Here is a 22,538-nt window from a genome sequence, read left to right on the forward strand (position 1 = left end):
GTTTCTGTCGGCTGAATGAGCGACACCAGTTGAGCATTCCAACAGCATTTCCCTCCAGAAGCCATGAGAAAGTTGTCCGGCTGCGGGGACTGTGCGGGGGGGTTTATACTAACGTTAGTATCTGTACTTACTGGTGGCACAGACGCTGTTTCTTCCTTTCCTACACTGAAATTACCCTTGCCTAACGATTGTGTCTGAAGCTGGGCTTGCAGCACAGCTATCCTCGCCATAAGGCGATCGTTCTCCTGTATATTATGAGTACAGCGACTGCAATTAGAAGACATCATGTTAATGTTACTACTTAGCTTCGGCTGTTGAAGGTGCTGACGAACCATGTCCAGATAAAGCGTCCGGAGTGAAAAAGTTGAATGGGGGAAAAAAGCTGCGATGGAAAAACTAAAAATATAAACGGTAATTAAAAATTAAAAATAAAAACGTAAAGTTGTCAGCTAGCAAAGTAAAGTTGGCAACAAAACGCACAGCAACAAAACGCACAGCAACACGTCTGCAAATTCAAGAGGAAGTGACGTATCTTACATACACTATATATAGAGTAAAGTATGTGGACACCCCTTCAAATTAGTGGATTTGGCTATTTTAGCCACAGCTGTTGCTGACAGGTGTATACAATTGAGCACACAGCCTCGCAATCTCCATAGACAAACATTGGCAGTAGAATGGCTTTACTGAAGACCTCAGTGACTTTCAACGTGGCACCGTCATAGGATGCCACCTTTCCAACAAGTCAGTTTGTAAAATTTCTGTCCTGCTAGAGCAGCCCTGGTCAACTATAAGTGCTGTTATTGTGAAGTGGAAATGTCTAGGAGCAACAACGGCTCAGCCGCGAAGTGGTAGGCCACACAAGCTTACAGAATGGGACTGCTGAGTGCTGAAGCGCGTAGAGAGCAAAAATCGTCTGTCCTCGGTTGCAACACTCACTATCGAGTTCCAAACTGCCTCTGGAAGCAATGTCAGCACAAGAACTGTTTGTCAGGAGCTTCATGAAATGGGTTTCCATGGCCGAGCACCCGCACACAAGCCTAAGATTACCAGACACAATGCTAAGTGTTGGCTGGAGTGGTGTAAAGCTCGCCGCCATTGGATTCTGGAGCAGTGGAAACGCGTTCTCTGGAGTGATGAATCACGCTTCACCATCTGGCAGTCCAACGGACGAATCTGGGTTTGGGGGATGCCAGGAGAACGCTACCTGCCCGACTGCATAGTGCCAACTGTAAAGTTTGGTGGAGGAGGAATAATGGTATTGGGCTGTTTTTCATGGTTCAGGTGAGGCCCCTTAGTTCCAGTGAAGGGAATTTATTTAGATGTATTTTTTGTAGCCCCTTTTTTCTCCCCAATTGTGTGATATCCAATTGGTAGTTACAATCTTGTCCAATCGCTGCCAACCCCGTACGGACTCAGGAGAGGCCAAGGTCGAGAGCCATACATCCTCCGAAACACGACCCTGCCAAGCCACACTTCTTCTTGACACACTGCTCGCTTAACCCGGAAGCCAGCCGCACCAATGTGTCGGAGGAAACACCGTCCAACTGGCGACCGTGATGGGACACGATGGGACAGGAACATCCCTGCCGGCAAAACCCTCCCCTAACCCGAACGACGCTGGGCCAATTGTGTGCCGCCCCATGGGTCTCCCGGTTACGGCCGGCTGTGACACAGCCCTGGATCGAACCCGGATCTGTAGTGACGCCTCTAGCACTGTGATGCAGTGCTAGAGGCCCGTGAAGGGAAATCTTAACGCTACAGCAAATAATTCGATTTTAGACAAATCTGTGCTTCCAACTTTGTGGCAACAGTTTGGGGAAGGCCCTTTCCTGTTTCAGCATGACAATGCCCCCATGCACAAAGCGAGGTCCATACAGAAATGGTTTGTCGAGATCGGTGAGGAAGAATTTGACTGGCCTGCACAGAGTCTTGACCTCAACTCCATCAAATAACTTTGGGATGAATTGGAACGCCAACTACGAGCCAGGCCTAATCGCCCAACATCAGTGCCGATCTCACTAATGCTCTTGTGGCTGAATGGAAGCAAGTCCCCGCAGCAATGTTCCAACATCTAGTGGAAAGCCTTCACGGAAGAGTGGAGGCTGTTATAGCAGCAAAGGGGGGACCAACTCCATATTAATGCCCATGATTTTGAAATGAGATGTTCAACGAGAAGGTGTCCACATACTTTTGGTTATGTAGTGTATCTCACTTCGCTGTTGAAATATAAAAATATGTTTGCAGGGTTGGTTAACTCTTGAGATCCCGCTTGTCTCCACAAAGTTGGTCAATCCGCCTTTAGTTTTAAGGCACCGCAGTTATGGAATAGTTTACAAAACAAATTACACCGGGATTCCCGGTGCCGATAGGGCAGTTTTAAACTCTGTTGTTACATTTAATTGAAGTATGCAATTGTTTCAATTGACAATTATTACTTGTTGTAATAACTTGATATAATATATTTACAGTTGAAGTCGGAAGTTTACATACACTTAGGTTGGAGTCATTACAACTCGATTGTCAACCACTCCACAAATGTCTTGTTAACAAACTATAGTTTTGGCAAGTCGGTTAGCAAATATACTTTGTGCATGACACAAGTAATTTTTCCAACAATTGTTTACAGACAAATTATTTCACTTATAATTCCCTGTATCACAATTCCGTCAGAAGTTTACATACACTAAATTGACTGTGCCTTCAAACAGCTTGGAAAATTCCAGAAAATGATGTCATGGCTTTAGAAGCTTCTGATAGGCTAATTGACATCATTTTAGTCAATTGGAGGTGTACCTATGGATGTATTTCCAGTCCTACCTTCAAACTCAGTGCCTCTTTGCTTGACATAATGGGAAAATCAAAAGAAATCAGCCAAGACCTCAGAAAAGAAATTGTAGACCTCCACAATCTGGTTCATCCTTGGGAGCAATTTCAAAACGCCTGAAGGTACCACGTTCATCTGTACAAACAATAGTACGCAAGTATAAACACCATGGGACCACGCAGCCATCATACCGCTCAGGAAGGAGACGCGTTCTGTCTCCTAGAGATGAACGAACTTTGGTGCAAAAAGTGCAAATCAATCCCAGAACAACAGCAAAGGACCTTGTGAAGATGATGGAGGAAACAGGCACAAAAGTATCTATATCCACAGTAAAACGTATCCTATATCAACATAACCTGAAAGGAAGAATCCGCTCAGCAAGGAAGAATCCGCTCAGCAAGGAAGAATCCACTGCTCCAAAACCGCCATAAAAAATGCCAGACTACGGTTTGCAACTGCACATGGGGACAAAGATTGTACTTTTTGGAGAAATGTCCTCTGGTCTGATGAAACAAAAATAAAACTGTTTGGCCACAATGACCATTGTTATGTTTGGAGGAAAAAGGGGGAGGTTTGCATGCCGAAGAACACCATCCCAACCGTGAAGCACGGGGGTGGCAGCATTATGTTGTGGGGGTGCTTTAGTGCAGGAGGGACTGGTGCACTTCACAAAATAGATGGCATAATGAGGACACAACTGGGCAGAACAGAACTGTGGGCAGAACTGAAAAAGCGTGTGCGAGCAAGGAGGCCTACAAACCTGACTCAGTTACACCAGCACTGTCAGGAGGAATGGGCCAAAATTCACCCAACTTATTGTGGGAAGCTTGTGGAAGGCTATCCGAAACATTTGACCCAAGTTAAACAATTTAAAGGCAATGCTACCAAATTGAGTGTATGTAAACTTCTGACCCACTGGGAATGTGATGAAAGAAATAAAAGCTTAAATAAATAATTCTCTCTACTATTATTCTGACATTTCACATTCCTAAAATAAAGTGATGATCCTAACTGACCTAAGACAGGGATTTTTTACTCGGATTAAATGTCAGGAATTGTGAAAAACTAAGTTAAATGTATTTGGCTGAGGTGTATGTCAACTTCCGACTTCAACTGTATATCTGTCAATATTTTTATTTATTTTTGTTGTTGTGTTGATGGAATTTTTGTCCTCAGGGCACCATTGCAAATGAGACAACTAATTCCAACCTTAACCAGAATTCTAACTCTAACCCTAAACACACCTCATAAGAATAAAATAGCCTTTTTATACTAGTGAGGACTGGAAAAATGTCATCACTTCTCTGAATTTTAGTTGGTTTACTATTCTTGTGACAAGTTTAGTCAAACATGTATACACACACACACACACATCTAGTGAACCAGCAACATTCATTTTTCAGCTTTTAGTTTGAGGCTGTTCTGAGCTGAGGAACGCAACTCATTCCCTCCAGACTGCCTCCTGTCTTTGATGTTTAGACTGACTGAGGAGCCCAGTGGAAACACACTGTTCCCAGTGTCTTAGGGAGCTGCAGAACATTACTCTGAGTTTTCCATGATCAACGCCACACGCTACTGTAGTTAATCAAAGTGGCTGGAGGGGGAAATTTCAAATATGGAGTCCAAGTGTGCTGTAAGCATATCCAAGAAGTCAGATACAGGTCAAGCTGAGGATTATTGCCATGTGTTGATGGCTTTGACTTGTGCTCATGTAACTGCGGTAGTTTGGTGAACCACGCTCGCATGATGAGTAGTAACCTTGTCTAAGACCTGAAGAATTATGTTCGCTCACCGAGGTATTGCCTAGGCTTTAGCTCCGCGAGCCCACACAGTATTGTGGGGCACAGGAGATACTGTACGTATTCTAACCCAGATGTAAAGCAGCCATCCACTGTCATACAATACAAAAATGATGTCCTTGACATCTGCTTCATATCTGCCCTATTCATCTCACATAACCCTGAACATCTGGACTATCTGTCAAACAAAACCCTAACTGTAATGTGACCAATGTATCTTCCGACCCCTGACCCCTCTGATGTACAGGGAATGACCCCTCTGATGTACGCCTGTGTGAGAGGGGACGAGGCCATGGTCCAGATGCTGTTGGACGCTGGAGCAGACATCAACAGTGAGGTCAGTGATGATGACAACACCATGTTGTGTAGAATGATTTGTATGTAGCCTGTTCCCAGATCTGTTTGTGTTGTCTTGCAAACTCCTATGCTCATTGTCTTGTTTGGCGTGATCATTCTAATTTATGTGTTGTGAGACAGGAGAAAACCCAGATTGTGTTGTCCCTCATCTGTCCCCACTCCTCTCCTGTTGCCATGCTGTATGTATAGTGAAAAGAGGGTACGGTCATAATCATGAGGCACGGGCCGCCATACTGTTTACTGTACACAATTTAATGACACACTGTTTACAGTTGAATTACACAGACATAACTGTAAGCTCACCTTTTAGCTATTCCTTTGGTACAAAGAATGAAAAGAGAACATTAAATACTATATTAATATGTTTGAGGCATTTCTCAGGGAAGCTTTGGGGGATCTTTGGTTGTAGCCTAGTTATGTACATGTAATGGTGGCCTATGCCTGTTAGTCCTAGTCTTGTTGAGTCACCTCATGACTGTGTAACCCACCAGCCATCACGTCAGAATTCATGTCGGTCATGATAGTGGTAACCCCAGAACAAAGCACTCAACACAACACTCCAGTAGGCTGAGGATGGTTTATGTCATTGGTTATTTTGAACGCTCGTTATCATCACAATGAGGTCATAATGATTCATCTAAATAAAGTTAAATGGAGCACGTGACTGTTTTGATTGATTAGGCAACAGGACACTGTTTGTTGCTTCCGGTATTTCTGAAGAACTGCACACACCAGGTCAAATAGAATAAACATGTGTTACTTCTGCCTCTGTGTATCCTCAGAGTAATTAAGGTCAGGAAAAGTAAATTAAAGCAAAGCAAATTTGAGAAAAGTCAATTAGAGAAAAGCTCAAAATGAGTGTCCGCTTCAGAGACTCTGAGAGTTGCTCGAGGGAATTGTGTGTGCTTCGTTCACGGGTCTCTGCTCACAGCCTCACATTCATGTGCTCCCAGTTGTTGTCTCAACCCCTGATTGACTGTCTGCCTGAGAGGAAATGTGGTCTAGTTACTGAGGTTAGGTCAACTTAGGTCAGCCTTGGACTCCAGACAGACAGACCAAGGCTGGAAAAGATTGAAAAGTGGAAAGTATCTGAGTACTACACTGTTAAGCAGAACTAGACAGAATCGACTGAGTTGGTTTGGCAAAAAAATCTGCAGGATGTCGGCTTTTGCCGCAGGCTAACTAGCTAATTACCTCAGGGTCGTATTCATTAGAGCATGCAATGGAAAAAGTTTTAAAAGCGAACAGAAAACAAGAATTAGCTTTTTTTATTGTCTGTAAGTCCAAGTAGACCCTCCCTGTTTCAATCACCCCCCCTCCCCCCGTTTGGTGCCTAATGAATACGACCCAGCTCTCCTTCCTTTAGACTCCCTCCTTTAGCTGCTTGTCTTTGCTGCATAGACTAGAATTGTAATGGCTTTATATCTCTCTCCCCTGAACCTCCCTGATGACTTCCCAGGTGCCAAACACAGTGCACAAGCACCCCTCAGTCTACCCCGAAACGCGCCAGGGGACACCTCTCACTTTCGCCGTGTTACACGGACATGTCCCTGTTGTGCAGGTAGTGATGTCATCCTTTCTCACCTCATTGTGTTTTCTGTCTGTTCTCCTCTCATTGTGCATCATATAGTGTCATGAAGGGTGGGGGTAAATTCCATTTCAGATTTAGATAATTCAGGAATATTATTTTATTTTTTATCTTAATTGAAAAGCATTGAGAAAATTTGGAATTAGAGGTTTGGTTTACTTCCTGAATTGACTGAATTTAAATGGAATTGACCCCAATCTTGGTGTCATGGTTATTATTATCATGACATAAATGGTGATAATAACAGCTAAAATGTGTTTTCTCCTAATCCTATGCATGTAATGTCTGTTGAATGTCATTGAATGCTGAGTGACCTGAGCTTGAAAACCCAATGGAAACGGGTTGAAATGAAATGTACTAGTTTGAACGATTGTGTGATTCTCTACTTCCTCCTGGTGAAGTGCACGTGGCACACACTGCATTAACTTAATGGAAACAGGACAATCTGTTTGTCCACATTGCTAATGGTTATTAAACACAATGGACCAACATCTCAACGATCTTTCCACTGAACAGCTAAAACTAATTAGCTCTACTTGTTCAATGAAAAGGTGTAGCAGGACTTTTTCCACAGCCTCATCGAGGGGTTTCTGTAGTACATGGAAATCACATGGGCAGAAAGAAGAAAAACAGGATTTGTGGTTGAATAAATGCAGATTTAGTGTTCAGGCTCTTTGGGGTAGAACTTTCCCTAAGCACCTGTAATGTTCACTCAGATTTGGTTGGGGGCTTTTCAGTTTCATAATTTCACACTCCATTTCCCAAGCCATCTGTTCTGCCAGGCTGTAAAATTGTACTATCCAGTATGTGGTTCAGGTTGTGCTGTCTGAGTCTATCTTGGTGATGGGCCACTGATGCTCATACCAACCCTTCAGAGAGTGAGGATAAGTCTGACTCCCCGTTTCTCCCCCCTGCCTTAACCCTGCCTCACCCACTGCCCTCCACAGCTGCTACTGGATGCTCGGGCCAACGTAGAGGGCTCCCTACAGGATGGCATGGAGAACTACACAGAGACCCCGCTACAGCTGGCCTCCGCTGCAGGTACACTACTGGAACAGCATGCGTCTGACAGCCTCCAGCCGACCTTGCACAACCAATGTGGCCAACATCATGATGGCCCTGCTGATAATAACCACAAGATGCAGTGGGATGTTATGAATAGGTCCTGGAGTTTGGGCTGACCACCTGCCCAGAGAAATCTCAGGGCCCCACATTGGGGAAATAATTCAGCACTGTTATAGGTTTCCTTTTTCTGGGAGATCTAGCGTACTCATGCGCACACTGCCACAGACACCTTGCAGGTATACAGATGTAGGATCTTAGTTTGAGTCAGTTTGCTACAGTAGGAAAATAATCCTGAAGCAACAGGAAATGTGAATTATTATGTGGATTCGAATTAATGGACATTTTTGGTAGGGGTTGATACATTTTTCATTTGGGAAACTCAATTGTGATATTTAAGTGGACATTACAACATTTTGAAGCCTTTTTAACCTTGAATACACTGCAAGTTTGCATTTCCTGCACACTTCTCAGCAACAAAAAGGTGGTCAAATTAAGATTTGACATCTGTAGGCACACTAGCGAAAATGTTCACACACACAAGCACACACCAACAGCCTCATGTACACATGCATGGATTGACACACGCACACAACATCGGCAACAAACCATCCTCATACACACATTCTCAGCTCAACTTGACCCGGAACTTGACATGCAACATTCTATTCCCCCTAGGTAACTTTGAGCTGGTCAGTCTGCTGTTGGAGCGGGGAGCAGACCCCATGGTGGGAACTCTGTACCGTAACGGCATCTCTACAGCCCCTCAGGGAGATTTGAACTCCTACAGTCTAGCAGCAGCACATGGACACAGGTAACACTTCCATAGTATGATCAAAACACTTTACAGAGAAAACACATCTTTCTCTCACTGCTCTCTCTCTTTCTGCGCCTCTGTCTCTCTGCCTTTCTTTCGCATGTGTACACACACACACACACACACACACACACACACACACACACACACACACACCAGACACCCCCCTCCCCCCACACACTCACATTGCATCGTCTTGTGTTGACATCATCATACCTTGCATTATCACTACATTTTCACAACTATCACTACTAACAAATATTTCTGTCTGCTATCCTCCACGTACAGGAACGTGTTCCGTAAGCTGCTGTCCCAGACGGAGAAGGGGAAGGGGGACGTGCTGTCCCTGGAGGAGATCCTGGCTGAGGGGACAGAGGAGGAGAGAGGCCTGGAGGAGAGGAGCCCCTCCCAGCTGGACCTGGTCCGGACAGGCAAGGCCAAGCTCAAGGCCCTGAGAGAGGCCATGTACCACAGCTCTGAACACGGACATGTGGATATCACCATCGACATACGCAGCCTGGGTGAGTGCACACTTGGTAACACTATAGATCAGTGGTGGCTAGTGGCACTTTAAGTCGGAGGACAGGCTAATGGCTGGAACGGACTGAATGGTATCAAACAAATGGTTTCCATTCCATTCACTCCATTAAAACCATAATTATGAGCCATCCTCCCCTCACCAGCCTCCTCCGGTATAGAGGCTCAATAAACAATCAATAGACCAGATCAGTAACATGTCATGCATGTCTGTGACCTTGCAACAGGAAATGATCTACAGATGTTTGACTTTTCACCCATGGACTTAGTTTCAAATCAACTGCATATTTGTAAACAACATATACATTCTGTAGGCCTTCACAGTAATTACAGTATAGATACGTGCAGCCTTTGTCAGTATACTAGATATACATTCTCACCCTATACATTGTAATCTAAGAGATCTAATAATCTGGGGTCATTGCATCCCAGTCACATGAGGTTAGCTATAGATTTTCTGCCTGTGTTGTTGTCGTTTTCCCACTGGAATGAAGGCCTGGCTGTTTGTGTAACAACCTTGTGTTTTGTTTCCCTTTTGTCTCCTAGTTGCACTGAGCTCTGTTAGTGTGTTCTCACGTCAATCACTCACACTTCAGCCACTTAAAGCCTATAATGTTAAGCAAAGATCTTGTAGTTTATTGACAAGATACAGTACCAGTCAAAAGTTTGGACACCTACTCATTCAAGGGTTTTTCTTAATTTTTACTATTTTCTACATTGTAGAATAATAGTGAAGACATCAAAACTATGACATAACACATATGAAATCATGTAGTAACCAAAAAGGTGTTCAACAAATTTTTCAAAGTAGCCACCCTTTGCCTTGATGACAGCTTTGCACACTCTTGGCATTCTCTCAGCCAGCTTCATGAGGTAGTCACCTGGAATGCATTTCAATTAACTGGTGTGCAAATAAGTTAATTTGTGGAATTTCTTTCCTTCGTGCGTTTGACCCAATCAGTTGTGTTGTGACAAGGTAGGGGTGGTATACAGAAGATAGCCCTATTTGGAAAAATACCAAGTCCATATTATGGCAAGAACAACTCAAATAAGCAAAGAGAAACGACAGTCCATTATTACTTTAAGACATGAAGGTCAGTCAAAACTCTGAAAATGTCAAGAACCTTTAAAGTTTCTTCAAGTGCAGTCGCAAAAACCATCAAGCGCTATGATGAAACTGCCTCTCATGAGGACCGCCTCAGGAAAGGAAGACCCAGAGTTATCTCTGCTGCAGAGGATACGTTCATTAGAGTTACCAGCCTCTGAAATTGCAGCTCAAATAAATGCTTCACAGAGTTCAAGTAACAGACACATCTCAACATCAACTGTTCAGAGGAGACTGCGTGAATCAGGACTTCATGGTCAAATTGCTGCAAATAAACCACTAAAGGACACCAATAATAAGAAGAGACTTGATTGGGCCAAGAAACACGAGCAATTGACATTAGACTGGTGTAAATCTATCCTTTGGTCTGATGAGTCCAAATTTGAGATTTTTGGTTCCAACCTCTGTGTCTTTGTGAGACGCAGAGTAGGTGAATGGATGATCTCTGCATGTGTGGTTCCCACTGTAAAGCATGGAGGAGGTGTGATGGTGTGGGGGTGCTTTGCTGGTGACTCTGTCTGTGATTTATTTAGAATTCAAGGCACACAACCAGCATGGCTACCACAGCATTCTGCAGCGAATCGCCATCCTATCTGGTTTGGGCTTAGTTGGACTATCATTTGTTTTTCAACAGGACAATGACCCAACACACCTCCAGGCTGTGTAAGGGCTATTTGACCAAGAAGGAGATTGATGGAGTGCTGCATCAGATGACCTGGCCTCCACAATCACCCGACCTCAACCCAATCAAGGTGGTTTGGGATGAGTTGGACTGCAGAGTGAAGGAAAAGCAGCCAACAAGTGCTTAGCATATGTGGGAACTCCTTCAAGACTGTTGGAACAGCATTCCAGGTGAAACTGTTTGAGAGAATGCCAAGAATGTGCAAAGCTGTCATCAAGGCAAAGGGTGGCTACTTCAAAGAATCTGAAAATATTACAAATATTTTGATTTGTTTAACACTTTTTTGGTTACTACATGATTCCATATGTGTTACTTCCTAGTTTTGATGTCATCACTATTATTCTACAATGTAGAAAATAGTAAAAACAAAGAAAAACCCGTGAATGGGTACTTTTGATTGGTACTGTAATTTACAGAAGACAGAAATAGAACAAAACTGTTTGACATAGAAACACCGGATATTCGTCCAGTTAAAAAAAAAAAAAAAAAACGTTATTATTGAATTATTAAACATTCCACACATGAGGCTAAAAATGGCGCTTTTGGTCATTGGCAGCAGGAAAGGGCTACGGGGTTCTTCGCCTGTCCCCATAGAACCATTTGAATAACTGTTTTTGGTTGCAGGTAGAACCCTTTTGCCTTCCATGTAGAATCCTTTCTACAAATGGGTTCTACCTGGAACCCAAAAATGGTTCTTCCTGGAACCAAAAAGGGTTCTCCTATGGGGACAGCCGAAGAACCCATTTGGAACCTTTTTTTTTATACATATTGCCTCTTGGTGTGTCTCAGGAGTCCCCTGGACACTGCACACCTGGCTGGAGTCTCTCCGGACATGTTTCCTGCAGCACCGGAGACCACTGATCCAGGGCCTGCTCAAGGAGTTCAGCTGTATCGAGGAGGAGGAGTACACACAGGAGCTCATCACCCACGGCCTGCCACTCTTGTTTCAGATCCTACGAGCCAGCAAGGTGACTGGATATCAAGGCCTCTATTCAAAAAGTGTCTCAGGCGATTGCTGATCTAGGATCAGATCCCACCTCTTATTCATTATGATCTGAAAGGCAAAACTGATTCTAGATCAGCACTCTTACTCTGAGTCGGGCGCATGTCACTGCTTTTCTCCATATCCACATTCCACTTTCTGTCAACTTTCAACCATATTTGTTGCGTAGGGAAATTAGCTTTGCAGGAAGATCATACAAAAAATACACACATTAGAGGAATTTCGAAGGGCAATTCACAATGTGAAGGTTGTCATCATATCCCAACACACAATCACTCTCTGTCCCGTGTCTCCATCTCCATGTGCCCCTCTTTGTCTCCTTTTCTCTCCTGACAGTGAAGATAATAATGTCTTCTCTCTGCCTCACAGCCAGACCCTGAAGAGATAACCTATAGTTGTTCTAATTTCCTCCTATGGGCACTGGTGATACATGGTGCACTAAATACGGAATATGGTTCCATTTGGAACTCAACCTATTTGTCTTCCTGTGATTATATAATACAGCCCGTAGCTTCACAGTGACTGACAGAATCACCCAGAGGCCCAATCCATTTCAATTAGTGCCTTGATTTATGATTTATGCCCTCCGGTTCTAACTTACGTACCCATTCTTGAAAAACCCACCTTCTCTCTTTTTCTCCTCAAGATTCACTGCAGCATTAGATCCAACAGACTATCTCAGTAATATATTAGAACTAGAATCTCCTATTTTGAGTCTCACAATAGAATGCCTTTCATTTCCAATCTAACTTTTGGCCTGTCATGTAGTAGGGTGTGTGCATTATTGCTGGGAGAGAGAACAGATGAACACACACATGCACATGGGCACTCACAGACAAACACACACATACACACACACACACTTAAGCACACACACACTTATGCACTCTCTCTCTCTCTCTCTCTCTCTCTCTCTCTCTCTCTCTCTCTCTCTCTCTCTCTCTCTCTCTCGTTCTCTCTCTCTCTCTCTCTCTCTCTCTCTCTCTCTCTCTCTCTCTCTCTCTCTCTCTCTCTCTCTCACACACACAAACACACACATGGACACACATTGCCCTCTCCTGTCCCATTCCAGCAGCCGCCCTTGTCCCTGTCAGGGTTGATCTATGGCGGAGGCAGTGACCCCATCTCTCTGACACCCCAGGGACCCCGTCACTGTTTGTCCTGTCATATCCCTGCTAATGATGTGTGACTTCAAGGTAGAATACATTCATCTTCCTCTAGCCAGACTGAGTGTGTGCCAGTCTATTCACACCTCCTTGTTCTCCTTGTTTAACACACACAAGGGAAGGCTGACGCACAACAGAGAGGGAGTGACACAGAGAACATTTGTACATTTGTTTTTCTGTTCACGATGTGATATGAGAATTTGCCTGTGTTATGTTTCAGTAGTTCTACTGTGTCTCTCAGGAGAGTATACATCAGGTATCCGTGTGACACATTTTAATAGCTTTTGTTTGTACAACTACGCGAGCTCAGCCTCTGCCTGGACAGTAAAAAAAACACATGAACCTCCTTGTGGAGTGAAGTGGCTGGTAATTGATGTTGGAGGCGTCATGCTAGCGTGGTGTAGGGAGGCAGATTTGTTGAATACACAGTGGAATTGTTCTATAAAGTGCACCGGTCCGTTGTGTATGCGTGCGTGTATGTGCGCGCGTGTGTGTGCATGCGAGTGTGCGAGACGGGTGTGTGCATGCTACTACCCCTCTACCTTCTCTGCCATAGGCTCTAGTACCACACGCAGTGACTCAGACACACCCTCCGACAGGAGAAGCCCATTCTGTCCCTGGAGACGTCTCACGCTCAAGCCCGACACATTATGTTTATCATCGTCGCGTGGATATACAGCACAGACAACAGCAGTATAGCTACTGTACATCAGTGTGATACTCACCCCATCCACGGATAAAGGGTGGGTCACCTGATGTCTGCAAGTGGCCTTTACTAATAGTTGACTGTGAGCTACTGTGCTTGATCAGTTAGTCGCCTTTGTGACTTGGGATATTTGAAGATTTGTTAGTGAATGTGGTAGTGGATATCTCTACATGAATATGCCTTTTAAATGATGGGTATGGAGTAATCTCGGAACCCAGAACTAAATTCTCGCATAAACGCTGACCTCCGACCTGCTAATGGATTGCGGGTGTTGGGAGAGACTGGGTATGGAGTGTTGTATCTAAATACACATGTATTGTGGGTATGGAGTGTATAAAACCAGTCTGATGTCTAACCCCTCCTGTCTGTTATGTTCCAGAATGAGGTAATCAGCCAGCAGCTGTCAGTGATCTTCACCCAGTGCTACGGGCCATACCCCATCCCCAAACTCACAGAGATCAAGAGGAAACAGACCTCACGCCTGGGTGAGCACTAGAATTAGGATTTTGACACTTTGCAGCAATAGCTAGACTTCTACATATACACTACATGACCAAGAGTATGTGGACACCTGCTCATCGAACATCTCATTCCAAAATCCTGGGTATTAATATGGAGTTGGTCCCCCCTTCACTGCTATAACAGCCTCCGCTCTTCTGGGAAGGCTTTCCACTAGATGTTGAAACATTGCTGCGGGGACTTGCTTCCATTCAGCCACAAGAGCATTAGTGAGGTCGGGCACTGATGTTGTGCGATTAGGCCTCGCAGTTGACGTTCCAATTCATCCCAAAGGTGTTCAATTGTGTTGAGGTCAGGGCTCTGTGCTCACACCGATCTCGACAAACTATTTCTGTATGGACCTCGCTTTGTGCACGGGGGCATTGTCATGCTAAAACAGGAAAGGGCCTTCCCCAAAATGTTGCCACAAAATTGGAAGCACAGAATCGTCTAGAATGTCATTCATTGTATGCTGTAGCGTTAAGATTTCCCTTCACTGGAATTAAGGGGCCAAGCTCACACTTTACAGTTGCCACAATGCATTCGGGCAGGTAGTGTTCTCCTGGCATCCGCGAAACCCGAATTCGTCCATCGGACTGCCAGATGGTGAAGCGTGATTCATCACTCCAGAGAAGGTGTTTCCACTGCTCCAGAGTCCAATGGCGGTGAGCTTTACACTACTCCAGGCGACACTTGGCATTGCGCATGGTGATCTTAGGCTGCTCGGCCATGGAATCCCATTTCATGAAGCTCCCGATGAACAGTTCTTGTGCTGAGGTTTCTTCCAGAGGCAATTTGGAACTCGGTAGTGAGTGTTGTAACCGAGGACAGACGATTTTTACACGCTATGCGCTTCAGCACTCGGCAGTCCTGTCTGTGAACTTGTATGTCCTACCACTTCGCGGCTGAGCCATTGTTGCTCCTAGACATTTCCCCTTCACAATAACAGCACTTACAGTTGACCGGGGCAGTTCTAGCAGGGCAGAAATTTGACGAACTGACTTGTTTGAAAGGGTACCACGTTGAAAGTCACTGAGCTCTTCAGTAAGGCCATTCTACTGCTAATATTTGTCTATGGAGATTGCATGGCTGTGTGCTCAATTTTATACTAATTTGAAGGGGTGTCCACATACTTTTGTATATATAGTGTATCACACTGCACAGATTCACATGAACATAGAGACATGTGCCATCTGGTGGCTAAAGATAGTACTAAACTGGGTATTCAGAAGTGACTTGCAATACATGATGAATCTGTGTGCCTTCCAGACCCTCACTTCCTGAACAACAAGGATATGTCAGATGTGACCTTCCTGGTGGAGGGCAAGCCCTTCTACGCCCACAAAGTCCTGCTCTTCACCGCCTCCGGCAGGTCAGAACGCTGCACTGCACTCTCTCACACAGACACAGACACACAGGACAAGTTTTCCGGACACAGACTAAAACACACTTTCAACGGAGATTCTCCAATCATGATTTCTAATCTTGGATAGGCTTAAACTGCATCTGGGCATATTCCTACATTTCCCCTTGCCCCTAGATCTGAAATGATTGGATAAGTGTAAGTGAAATGGTATAAATTCCCCTCAATCTATCTGAGAGAAAGTGAGAGCTTTTCCTGATCAGGTCACTAAAAACTCCTGTCCCCAACTACCCATACATAACTCAAAATCATTAATGCCGAGGTCATTTGATCCCTATATTTCAAATGTGCTTGTGTTTCACCATATAGATCTGGATACTTGCGCCATCTGTACTCTGCTTACACCATTGACACACACGCACACACACACACACACACACACAGCGATTGCACATTGGCTACACAATGATGAAAAATATGACTGACTGCAGATATGTGTAGAGACTGTATCTATATTGTCAGTGCGTTGATCCATAATGTCATTTTCTCTGGCCTTTGGGACCCTAAGAATACTCTCACTTCAGATCCTGTCACATGTCATTAAGGATGATTGACCCGATAGGTCATACAGTGAGTGAGGGCTTGTCACAAGATGGTTGATGTCCTTGACAATGCTCTGTTGACGTGTTCTGGAGATATGGTGATATGTGTGAGGGGCCTTGTAAAAACCTGGATCATATTTTATTGGATGGGAACCATTACCTTATCTATACCGTAAAATACACTGTTTTTTCAGTCAGTGTGTTTTACTCTGTGACATAGAATACAGTGTATGACTTGATCACAACAGTGATTACGGTTTTCATTGGTCAAGTGTGAAGACCATGATTGAAACGATTGTGAATCAAGGTTTATTACGGTAATGTCCACCAAGATAAGGTTTCTAATTCCTCATTTTCTCTATCTGGGTTGTATTTATCTCTGTCTTTCTCTCTCCTCTCCTCAAGGTTTAAGTCTCTACTGGCGAACAGACCAGCTGCTGAAAACACATGTATTGAAATCAGCCACGTCAAATACAACATATTCCTGGTATGTTCAAAGAGAAAACAACTGTTCTGTTTACTTAGATATCTGTTTTCCCCTTACAATCTGATCATATCTATACATAGATCCAGAAACCATCCAGACACGTGCACAGATCGGGCTCTACCTGTGCAGACCACATGCCCCTTTCCCCTTCCAGTTTCTAAAGTGCCCTTTTATTGTTGCTCTGAACCCACTGCCCGCAAGTCGTTGTTAAATATGTGTAATTTACAGTGTTGGGGAAGCTACTCTGAAAATGTAGTTTACCAAGCTACCAATCACTTCACCCTGGAAGAAGTTAAGCTACACTACAGCTACACTTAAGAAACATATCGTTGACTTAACTAAAGTTACTTTGAAAAAGTAGTTCACTACATCCAAACTACTTAAATGTTCAATATGTAAATCTGAAATGTCGTAGACTACAAATTGCATGAACAGATCATTTCTGGGTCAGATGTTAACAGAATGTGTCCATTTAGCCTAATAAACACAACAACTCTGTTTCAAGTGAGGATTAGGCAGGTCTGATGCTGAAAAAGAAAGTCAATTCTTACCTACTTTACCCATATTCTCTTGTTTAGTTCCTGTAGTTAGCTACAACGCTACATGGCAAAAAAGTTATTATCTACTGAAAACACTAGCTTGATTTGAATTTAGATGAACTACCACCAAGCTACTGTCAAATGTAGTTCAATTACTATCTGAACTACATATAGTTCACGACTCAACACAGGTCATTTAATTAGCCATGAAGATTTGGCCATCTATTGCTTTTATGTAACTTAATAATCAAATCATAATTGCTGTGTCTGTGTCCGGTTCGTGCAGAAATTACATTTTTTTTGGGTGCCCTTTTTTTTTTTTGAGTACCTGCCCCTTAAAAGGTCTGTGCACGGCCCTGCATAGATCATACAATGTTGTGATACGTTGTCAAAATGGACTGTTCATACAAAAAAAAAGAACCCACATTATTTCCCATGACAAATCCATTTCCAGGTCGACTGAGTCTAGGTTTTATGAACGTTGTGTAAACGTCAGTTCTCACTACTGTTACAGCTGGTGATGCAATACCTGTACTGCGGTGGGACGGAGCATCTGCACATTAGAAACACAGAGATTATGGAGGTAAAACTGGTACAGTAGCTCACTTCTGGACATTTTCAGTCATGCTGAGTCATAACCTCTACGATGCAGTGAATCCTAGACTGATATGGATGCATCAATGTAGATACCTGATATGAGAAGATTAATATTCTATTTGTCACAGTTCGTTAGAAGCAGTAATACAATATATGTCCAACAATATGTAATACTTTACCTAGCCTGGACCCAGATCTATGTCGTTGTGACCATAGGTCAGGAGTTAAGGCAGCACAAATAGATGCCACCAGGCTATAACTCCTCTTTTCTGGTGTGTGCAGCTGCTGTCAGCGGCCAAGTTCTTCCAGCTGGAGGCGCTGCAGAGGCACTGTGAGGTCATCTGCTCCAAGAACATCAACACAGAAACCTGTGTGGAGATCTACAGCCACACCAAGGTGAGAGGGTCGAGTTGAGTTGAGAATGGATGTATATGTGGATGGTTGGGTTTGGGGGTCGCCATGTGCATGTCTACTGTCTATCCATGTATGTGTGTGTGTGAGGCCGTAGGTGTGCGTGTGTGTGTGATCATGTGTAAACAATCTTTGCCTGTGGTTGCCTGCCTGCTAGGTGTCTCTGTGTTTGTCTGTGCTGCTGCAGTACGCACTGTAGGCATGTGTGTGCGTGTGAGCAAAAATGAATAGGTTTGGCATACATCTCAAACTAGGCAACACTCATCTGTTCTCCAACCTTTGGCTCTATCAGTTCCTGGATGCCCCAGAGTTGGCTGCCTACATCGAGGGCTACTTCCTGAAGAACATGGTGGTGCTGATCGAGCTGGAGCCCTTCAAAACGCTGCTGTACGACACGCCCCCAGGCAGCCCCGCCACCAACGTACTGCTGGACCTGGAGAAGACCCTGGGCATCCGCATCCAGTCCATCCACCTGTCCTCCTCCAAGGGCTCCATCGTCTGATTGGTTGATTGATTGGTTGGTTGGTTGATTGATTGATTGATTGATTGATTGATTGATTGATTGATTGATTGATTGATTGAGCTGCTACTGGGACTGGAACTGTCTGTCACCATTGTCCCCAGTACAATACATACCTGTACTGAACCACAATCGACAGTAACGCTATTGAATCACTTGCTGTGCTGACTCACGTCATTGCCATTCCCCTGCAGCCTACTGAGCCTAGGTCCGAGCAGTTAGGCAAAGTGGACAGCTCTGGAACCTCAGAAATGTCCGTAGAGCTGTAGTAAAGCTGATTGATCAAAGCAATAGTGGGACTATATCGCTGAGACCCAGTGAGAAGAGTGTGTGTCTGGGATCATTTGTAAAGCTCCAGTCAACATTGCTTCGCTCCTTGACATTAGTCTCCAGACTGCAGTCAAACCTGCCATTGTCCACTTGTATTCTGGACAGAATCGTTGTTGGTACTTTTCTTAGCATTGTTCTGCAATCCTACATAGCTTTATAGTCTATTTATGACTGGACCTAGCCAAACTAAACATAAGAGCAGACCTGGGTTCAAATACTATTTGAAATCTAGTCTGCCCGGAGTGTCAAATGGGTGGGGTTTGCACTTTTGCGACTAATCTATTGGTTCCATTGCGACAGGGAAGCTCAATCGCCCAGTACTTAAAAGGATTTAAAAGGATTTCAAATAGTATTTGAACCTAGGTCTGTTAAATGTAACGGTGATATATGGACATACTGTTTGTCATGTGTTCATATGTTTCAAGGGAGTCATGCAAAGGAGAGAGGAATTGGGAAATTCTTCAAGCTACGTTTGGGAAAGCAGGAACACATTTCCTTCCTTCGTCCGCTGTTAGAACTGTGTAAATATTGTGAATAAAACACAGAGCTTTGGCTCTTCCTGTAAGTTAATGTATATATCCTACAGATGTTTCTTCTCATGCGTCTCACCATTGAATATTGCTGTAAAAAAAACGCTCTTCTTTTCAATGTGTTATTGTTCTGTATGTTTCAAGTTGCATGTCACGAGAATGACTGTTTTGTTTGTGTTCAGTTTGGTTTAAGAGTGGCATGAGACTGTAGGAGTGAGTGGGAGGGGTATAGGAGTGATACTGTCAGCATGCATCTCTAATTGTGTAGAAGTGTACTGGTGTCTTCATTTCAGGGGAGAACGACGAAGGGCCTGGATCTGTATTCAAAAAGTGTCTCAGAGTGGTAGTGCTGATCTAGGATCAAGCCCTCCTGTCTGTTTCGTCTTATTCATTATGACCTAAAAGGCTAAAACAGGCCCTAGATCAGCACACGTACTCTGAGACATTTTATGGTTAGGGGCCTCGTCCAAAATATTACCAGGGTCTTAAACCGGTCTTAAATCTTAAACCGGAGAAGCGTCTTTTGTGTTTTCCAGACATTGTGAAACCACATGTAAATGTGTGACTTAATATCTGTTTCCTCTATAAAGATTAATATAAAGAGTTATATGAATCCTCTCTCGACTGGTACAATTCTTGGCTCGACAACAATCTCAACTATTTTTCCTGCTGTGAAACCTTCAAACCTAAGTAAATGTTTTCCAGTTGTTGTTGGAACCTGTGGATTTGCCCTCTGGTCTTCTGTCATTAGCTGGATCCCCCATGGTGGAAGGTTTGGATGGTTGTCTTCGATCCCAGCCAGGGAGTTGGTTCTGTGATACGACCATACACTTAGCAAGCTGTTCTACAGAGAATGAGTGATTTTTTGGCTGCATCCCAATTCTCCACCCTTCTCTCAGTGTGCACTTGCAGTCTTCCAGTCATGGATTTAAAAGTGGTGGAAACTGCCTCCAGCCAATGCTTATGCCAATCCAATGGTTTTAAATCCATGACAGTGAGTGCGCAAGTGCACACTTTGGGAGAAGTTTGGAAAATCGGGATGTAGCCTTAGAATACAATCCTGACAACGTTGTCTTGTGCTACTGTTCAACCCATCTGTGATCATTAGATGTGAATGCCTTTAGCCTGGTCTCCAACGTGATATGATCCGTTTCACTATCGTCTCACTCCACGAAAGGGGGCGTATCAGTTTGGATTCTGGGCTAGAATGTCTGCAGAGCACTGCTGGAGCCCAATAGACAGGATTCAATGCTGGGAACATACAATGCACAGTGTAAATAAGGCAGTATACAAACAGGATTGTGATATTATTAGCAAAGTAACTCTGTGTCTAGAGGGAGAGAATACAAGTGGTCAGAGATAAGTAGTCAGCATTCGAGAAGGACAGAGAAGAGAGAGAGAGAGAGAGGCAGCCGAGAAGAGAGATGGAGTTTAAAAGGGAGAAGAGAGAATCAGTGCCATTGTAACAGCAGTGCAGAGAAAACAGGCGTGTCATTGTACTTCGCTCTTCTCTTCTCTAGTCAAGAATCTGTGGTTCTACTTTACGGAACAGTGCTATAGCATCAATGAACTGCTGCATAATGGACTCCCAACTCTACTCTTTTCCGTCTCCACAGTGTTTTCTCCCTTGGCTGTTTATGTGACAGATTGTTTAGATTCATTGTGCAGTTGATGTTATTTATTATCAAATTGAGGCCACCATGCTGGCTGCCAGTCAGTCTGTCTGTCTGTCTGTCTGTCTGTCTGTCTGTCTGTCTGTCTGTCTGTCTGTCTGTCAGTAGCAGCAGCCAAGTGTCTGGCCTGCCAAACAACATAATGAATCAAAATAAAACCATTACTCCTCATGTGTACAACAAGGCAGGACTATAAGGACACCCCAGGTTAGTTTCCTCTGTGTGTTTTTCTATTTGCAGGATATATAGGTTTTTAAGAGGAACTAGTCCTCTCCCACAATATGTATGTAGACCTACTTATGTTGCCATGCAAATTCACCTATGGGGCATTTAAGGATTCTATTACATGATATTCTATTCTACTCTCCACTGCTTCAAACTTCTTCAAAACTCAGACATGATAGATCAACAACTCTATGCTCTGCTATAACCTTAGACACAGAATGGTACTGTGTTGAACTAAAGGCCTATGCTTTACTGAGACTGAGCAGCCATTCCGTGTCTAGCGTTTGTTGAATTGTCCAGTGTGTGTAGAGGGGACGGAGGAAGGTGGAGGGGTGGAGGAGTTGAAGAGTATCCATGGAAACGACTGTCCAGGAACAATTTTAAACCAAGAGTATACTGCTTTGTTCAGAGTCTGAATGGAATCCCTGCTTGCGGGAACACACACTCTCTCTCTCTCACACACACACACACACACACACACTTTAAACACACACACAACCACTTTAAACACACACTAATTATATTCAAAAGGATGTAATTCAGGGAAAAGTATTATGGGGAAACTGATGTGAGACACTGGAATGAATTTCCATCAGATTAGCTGTTGCAGATGTGGCATGAAATCACGTGAACCAAATGCCTCTGTGTCTCCTGTTTTCTAAAGCCCTGCCGGACAATTTGATTTACTGGACTGTGAAGTGTAGCTAGCAACTGTTGGTCAGGCAATGGCAAGGAGCAGGGGGAACTTCTAGAGGGGAGAACCCAGAGTTATTTAACTGAAACAATGAGATTATTCTCGCTATGTGTGTGGGATGTGTGTGTGTGTGTGTGTGTGTGTGTGTGTGTGTGTGTGTGTGTGTGTGTGTGTGTGTGTGTGTGTGTGTGTGTGTGTGTGTGTGTGTGTGTGTGTGTGTGTGTGTGTGTGTGTGTTTGTCCCTATACCTTATGGAATTTGTGTGTGTCCGTGTGTTTGACCAAGTATCTGGGCCTGACTGTGTGTATTAGCTAAAGTGTGTTTGTATGTTCTCAGTGTGTGGGCAGATGGGTGGAAGGACAGAAGGGAAAGGTGGTCTGCCCTATCTATCTCTGCCCCATAGCGCGAGCCCCTTCTCCC

General features: G+C 44.0%; 1 protein-coding gene across 1 annotated transcript in view; it reads left to right on the top strand.

Annotated features, from left to right (window-relative positions):
- The window catches only part of btbd11b (BTB (POZ) domain containing 11b), a 141,126-nt gene extending 121,012 nt beyond the window's left edge, over window positions 1-20,114 (top strand). The window contains exons 6-17 of the mRNA XM_039001452.1: window positions 4,874-4,963; window positions 6,443-6,544; window positions 7,519-7,612; window positions 8,312-8,447; window positions 8,739-8,971; window positions 11,564-11,742; window positions 14,029-14,134; window positions 15,417-15,519; window positions 16,518-16,599; window positions 17,653-17,721; window positions 18,018-18,131; window positions 18,439-20,114. Coding sequence (XP_038857380.1) covers window positions 4,874-4,963; window positions 6,443-6,544; window positions 7,519-7,612; window positions 8,312-8,447; window positions 8,739-8,971; window positions 11,564-11,742; window positions 14,029-14,134; window positions 15,417-15,519; window positions 16,518-16,599; window positions 17,653-17,721; window positions 18,018-18,131; window positions 18,439-18,648 — 1,518 coding nt within the window. The 3' untranslated portion in view covers window positions 18,649-20,114. The remainder of the gene's footprint in view (window positions 1-4,873; window positions 4,964-6,442; window positions 6,545-7,518; window positions 7,613-8,311; window positions 8,448-8,738; window positions 8,972-11,563; window positions 11,743-14,028; window positions 14,135-15,416; window positions 15,520-16,517; window positions 16,600-17,652; window positions 17,722-18,017; window positions 18,132-18,438) is intronic.
- Window positions 20,115-22,538: the final 2,424 nt, after the last annotated feature.

Source organism: Salvelinus namaycush, chromosome 9, assembly GCF_016432855.1.
Source record: "Salvelinus namaycush isolate Seneca chromosome 9, SaNama_1.0, whole genome shotgun sequence".
NCBI lineage: Eukaryota > Metazoa > Chordata > Actinopteri > Salmoniformes > Salmonidae > Salvelinus > Salvelinus namaycush.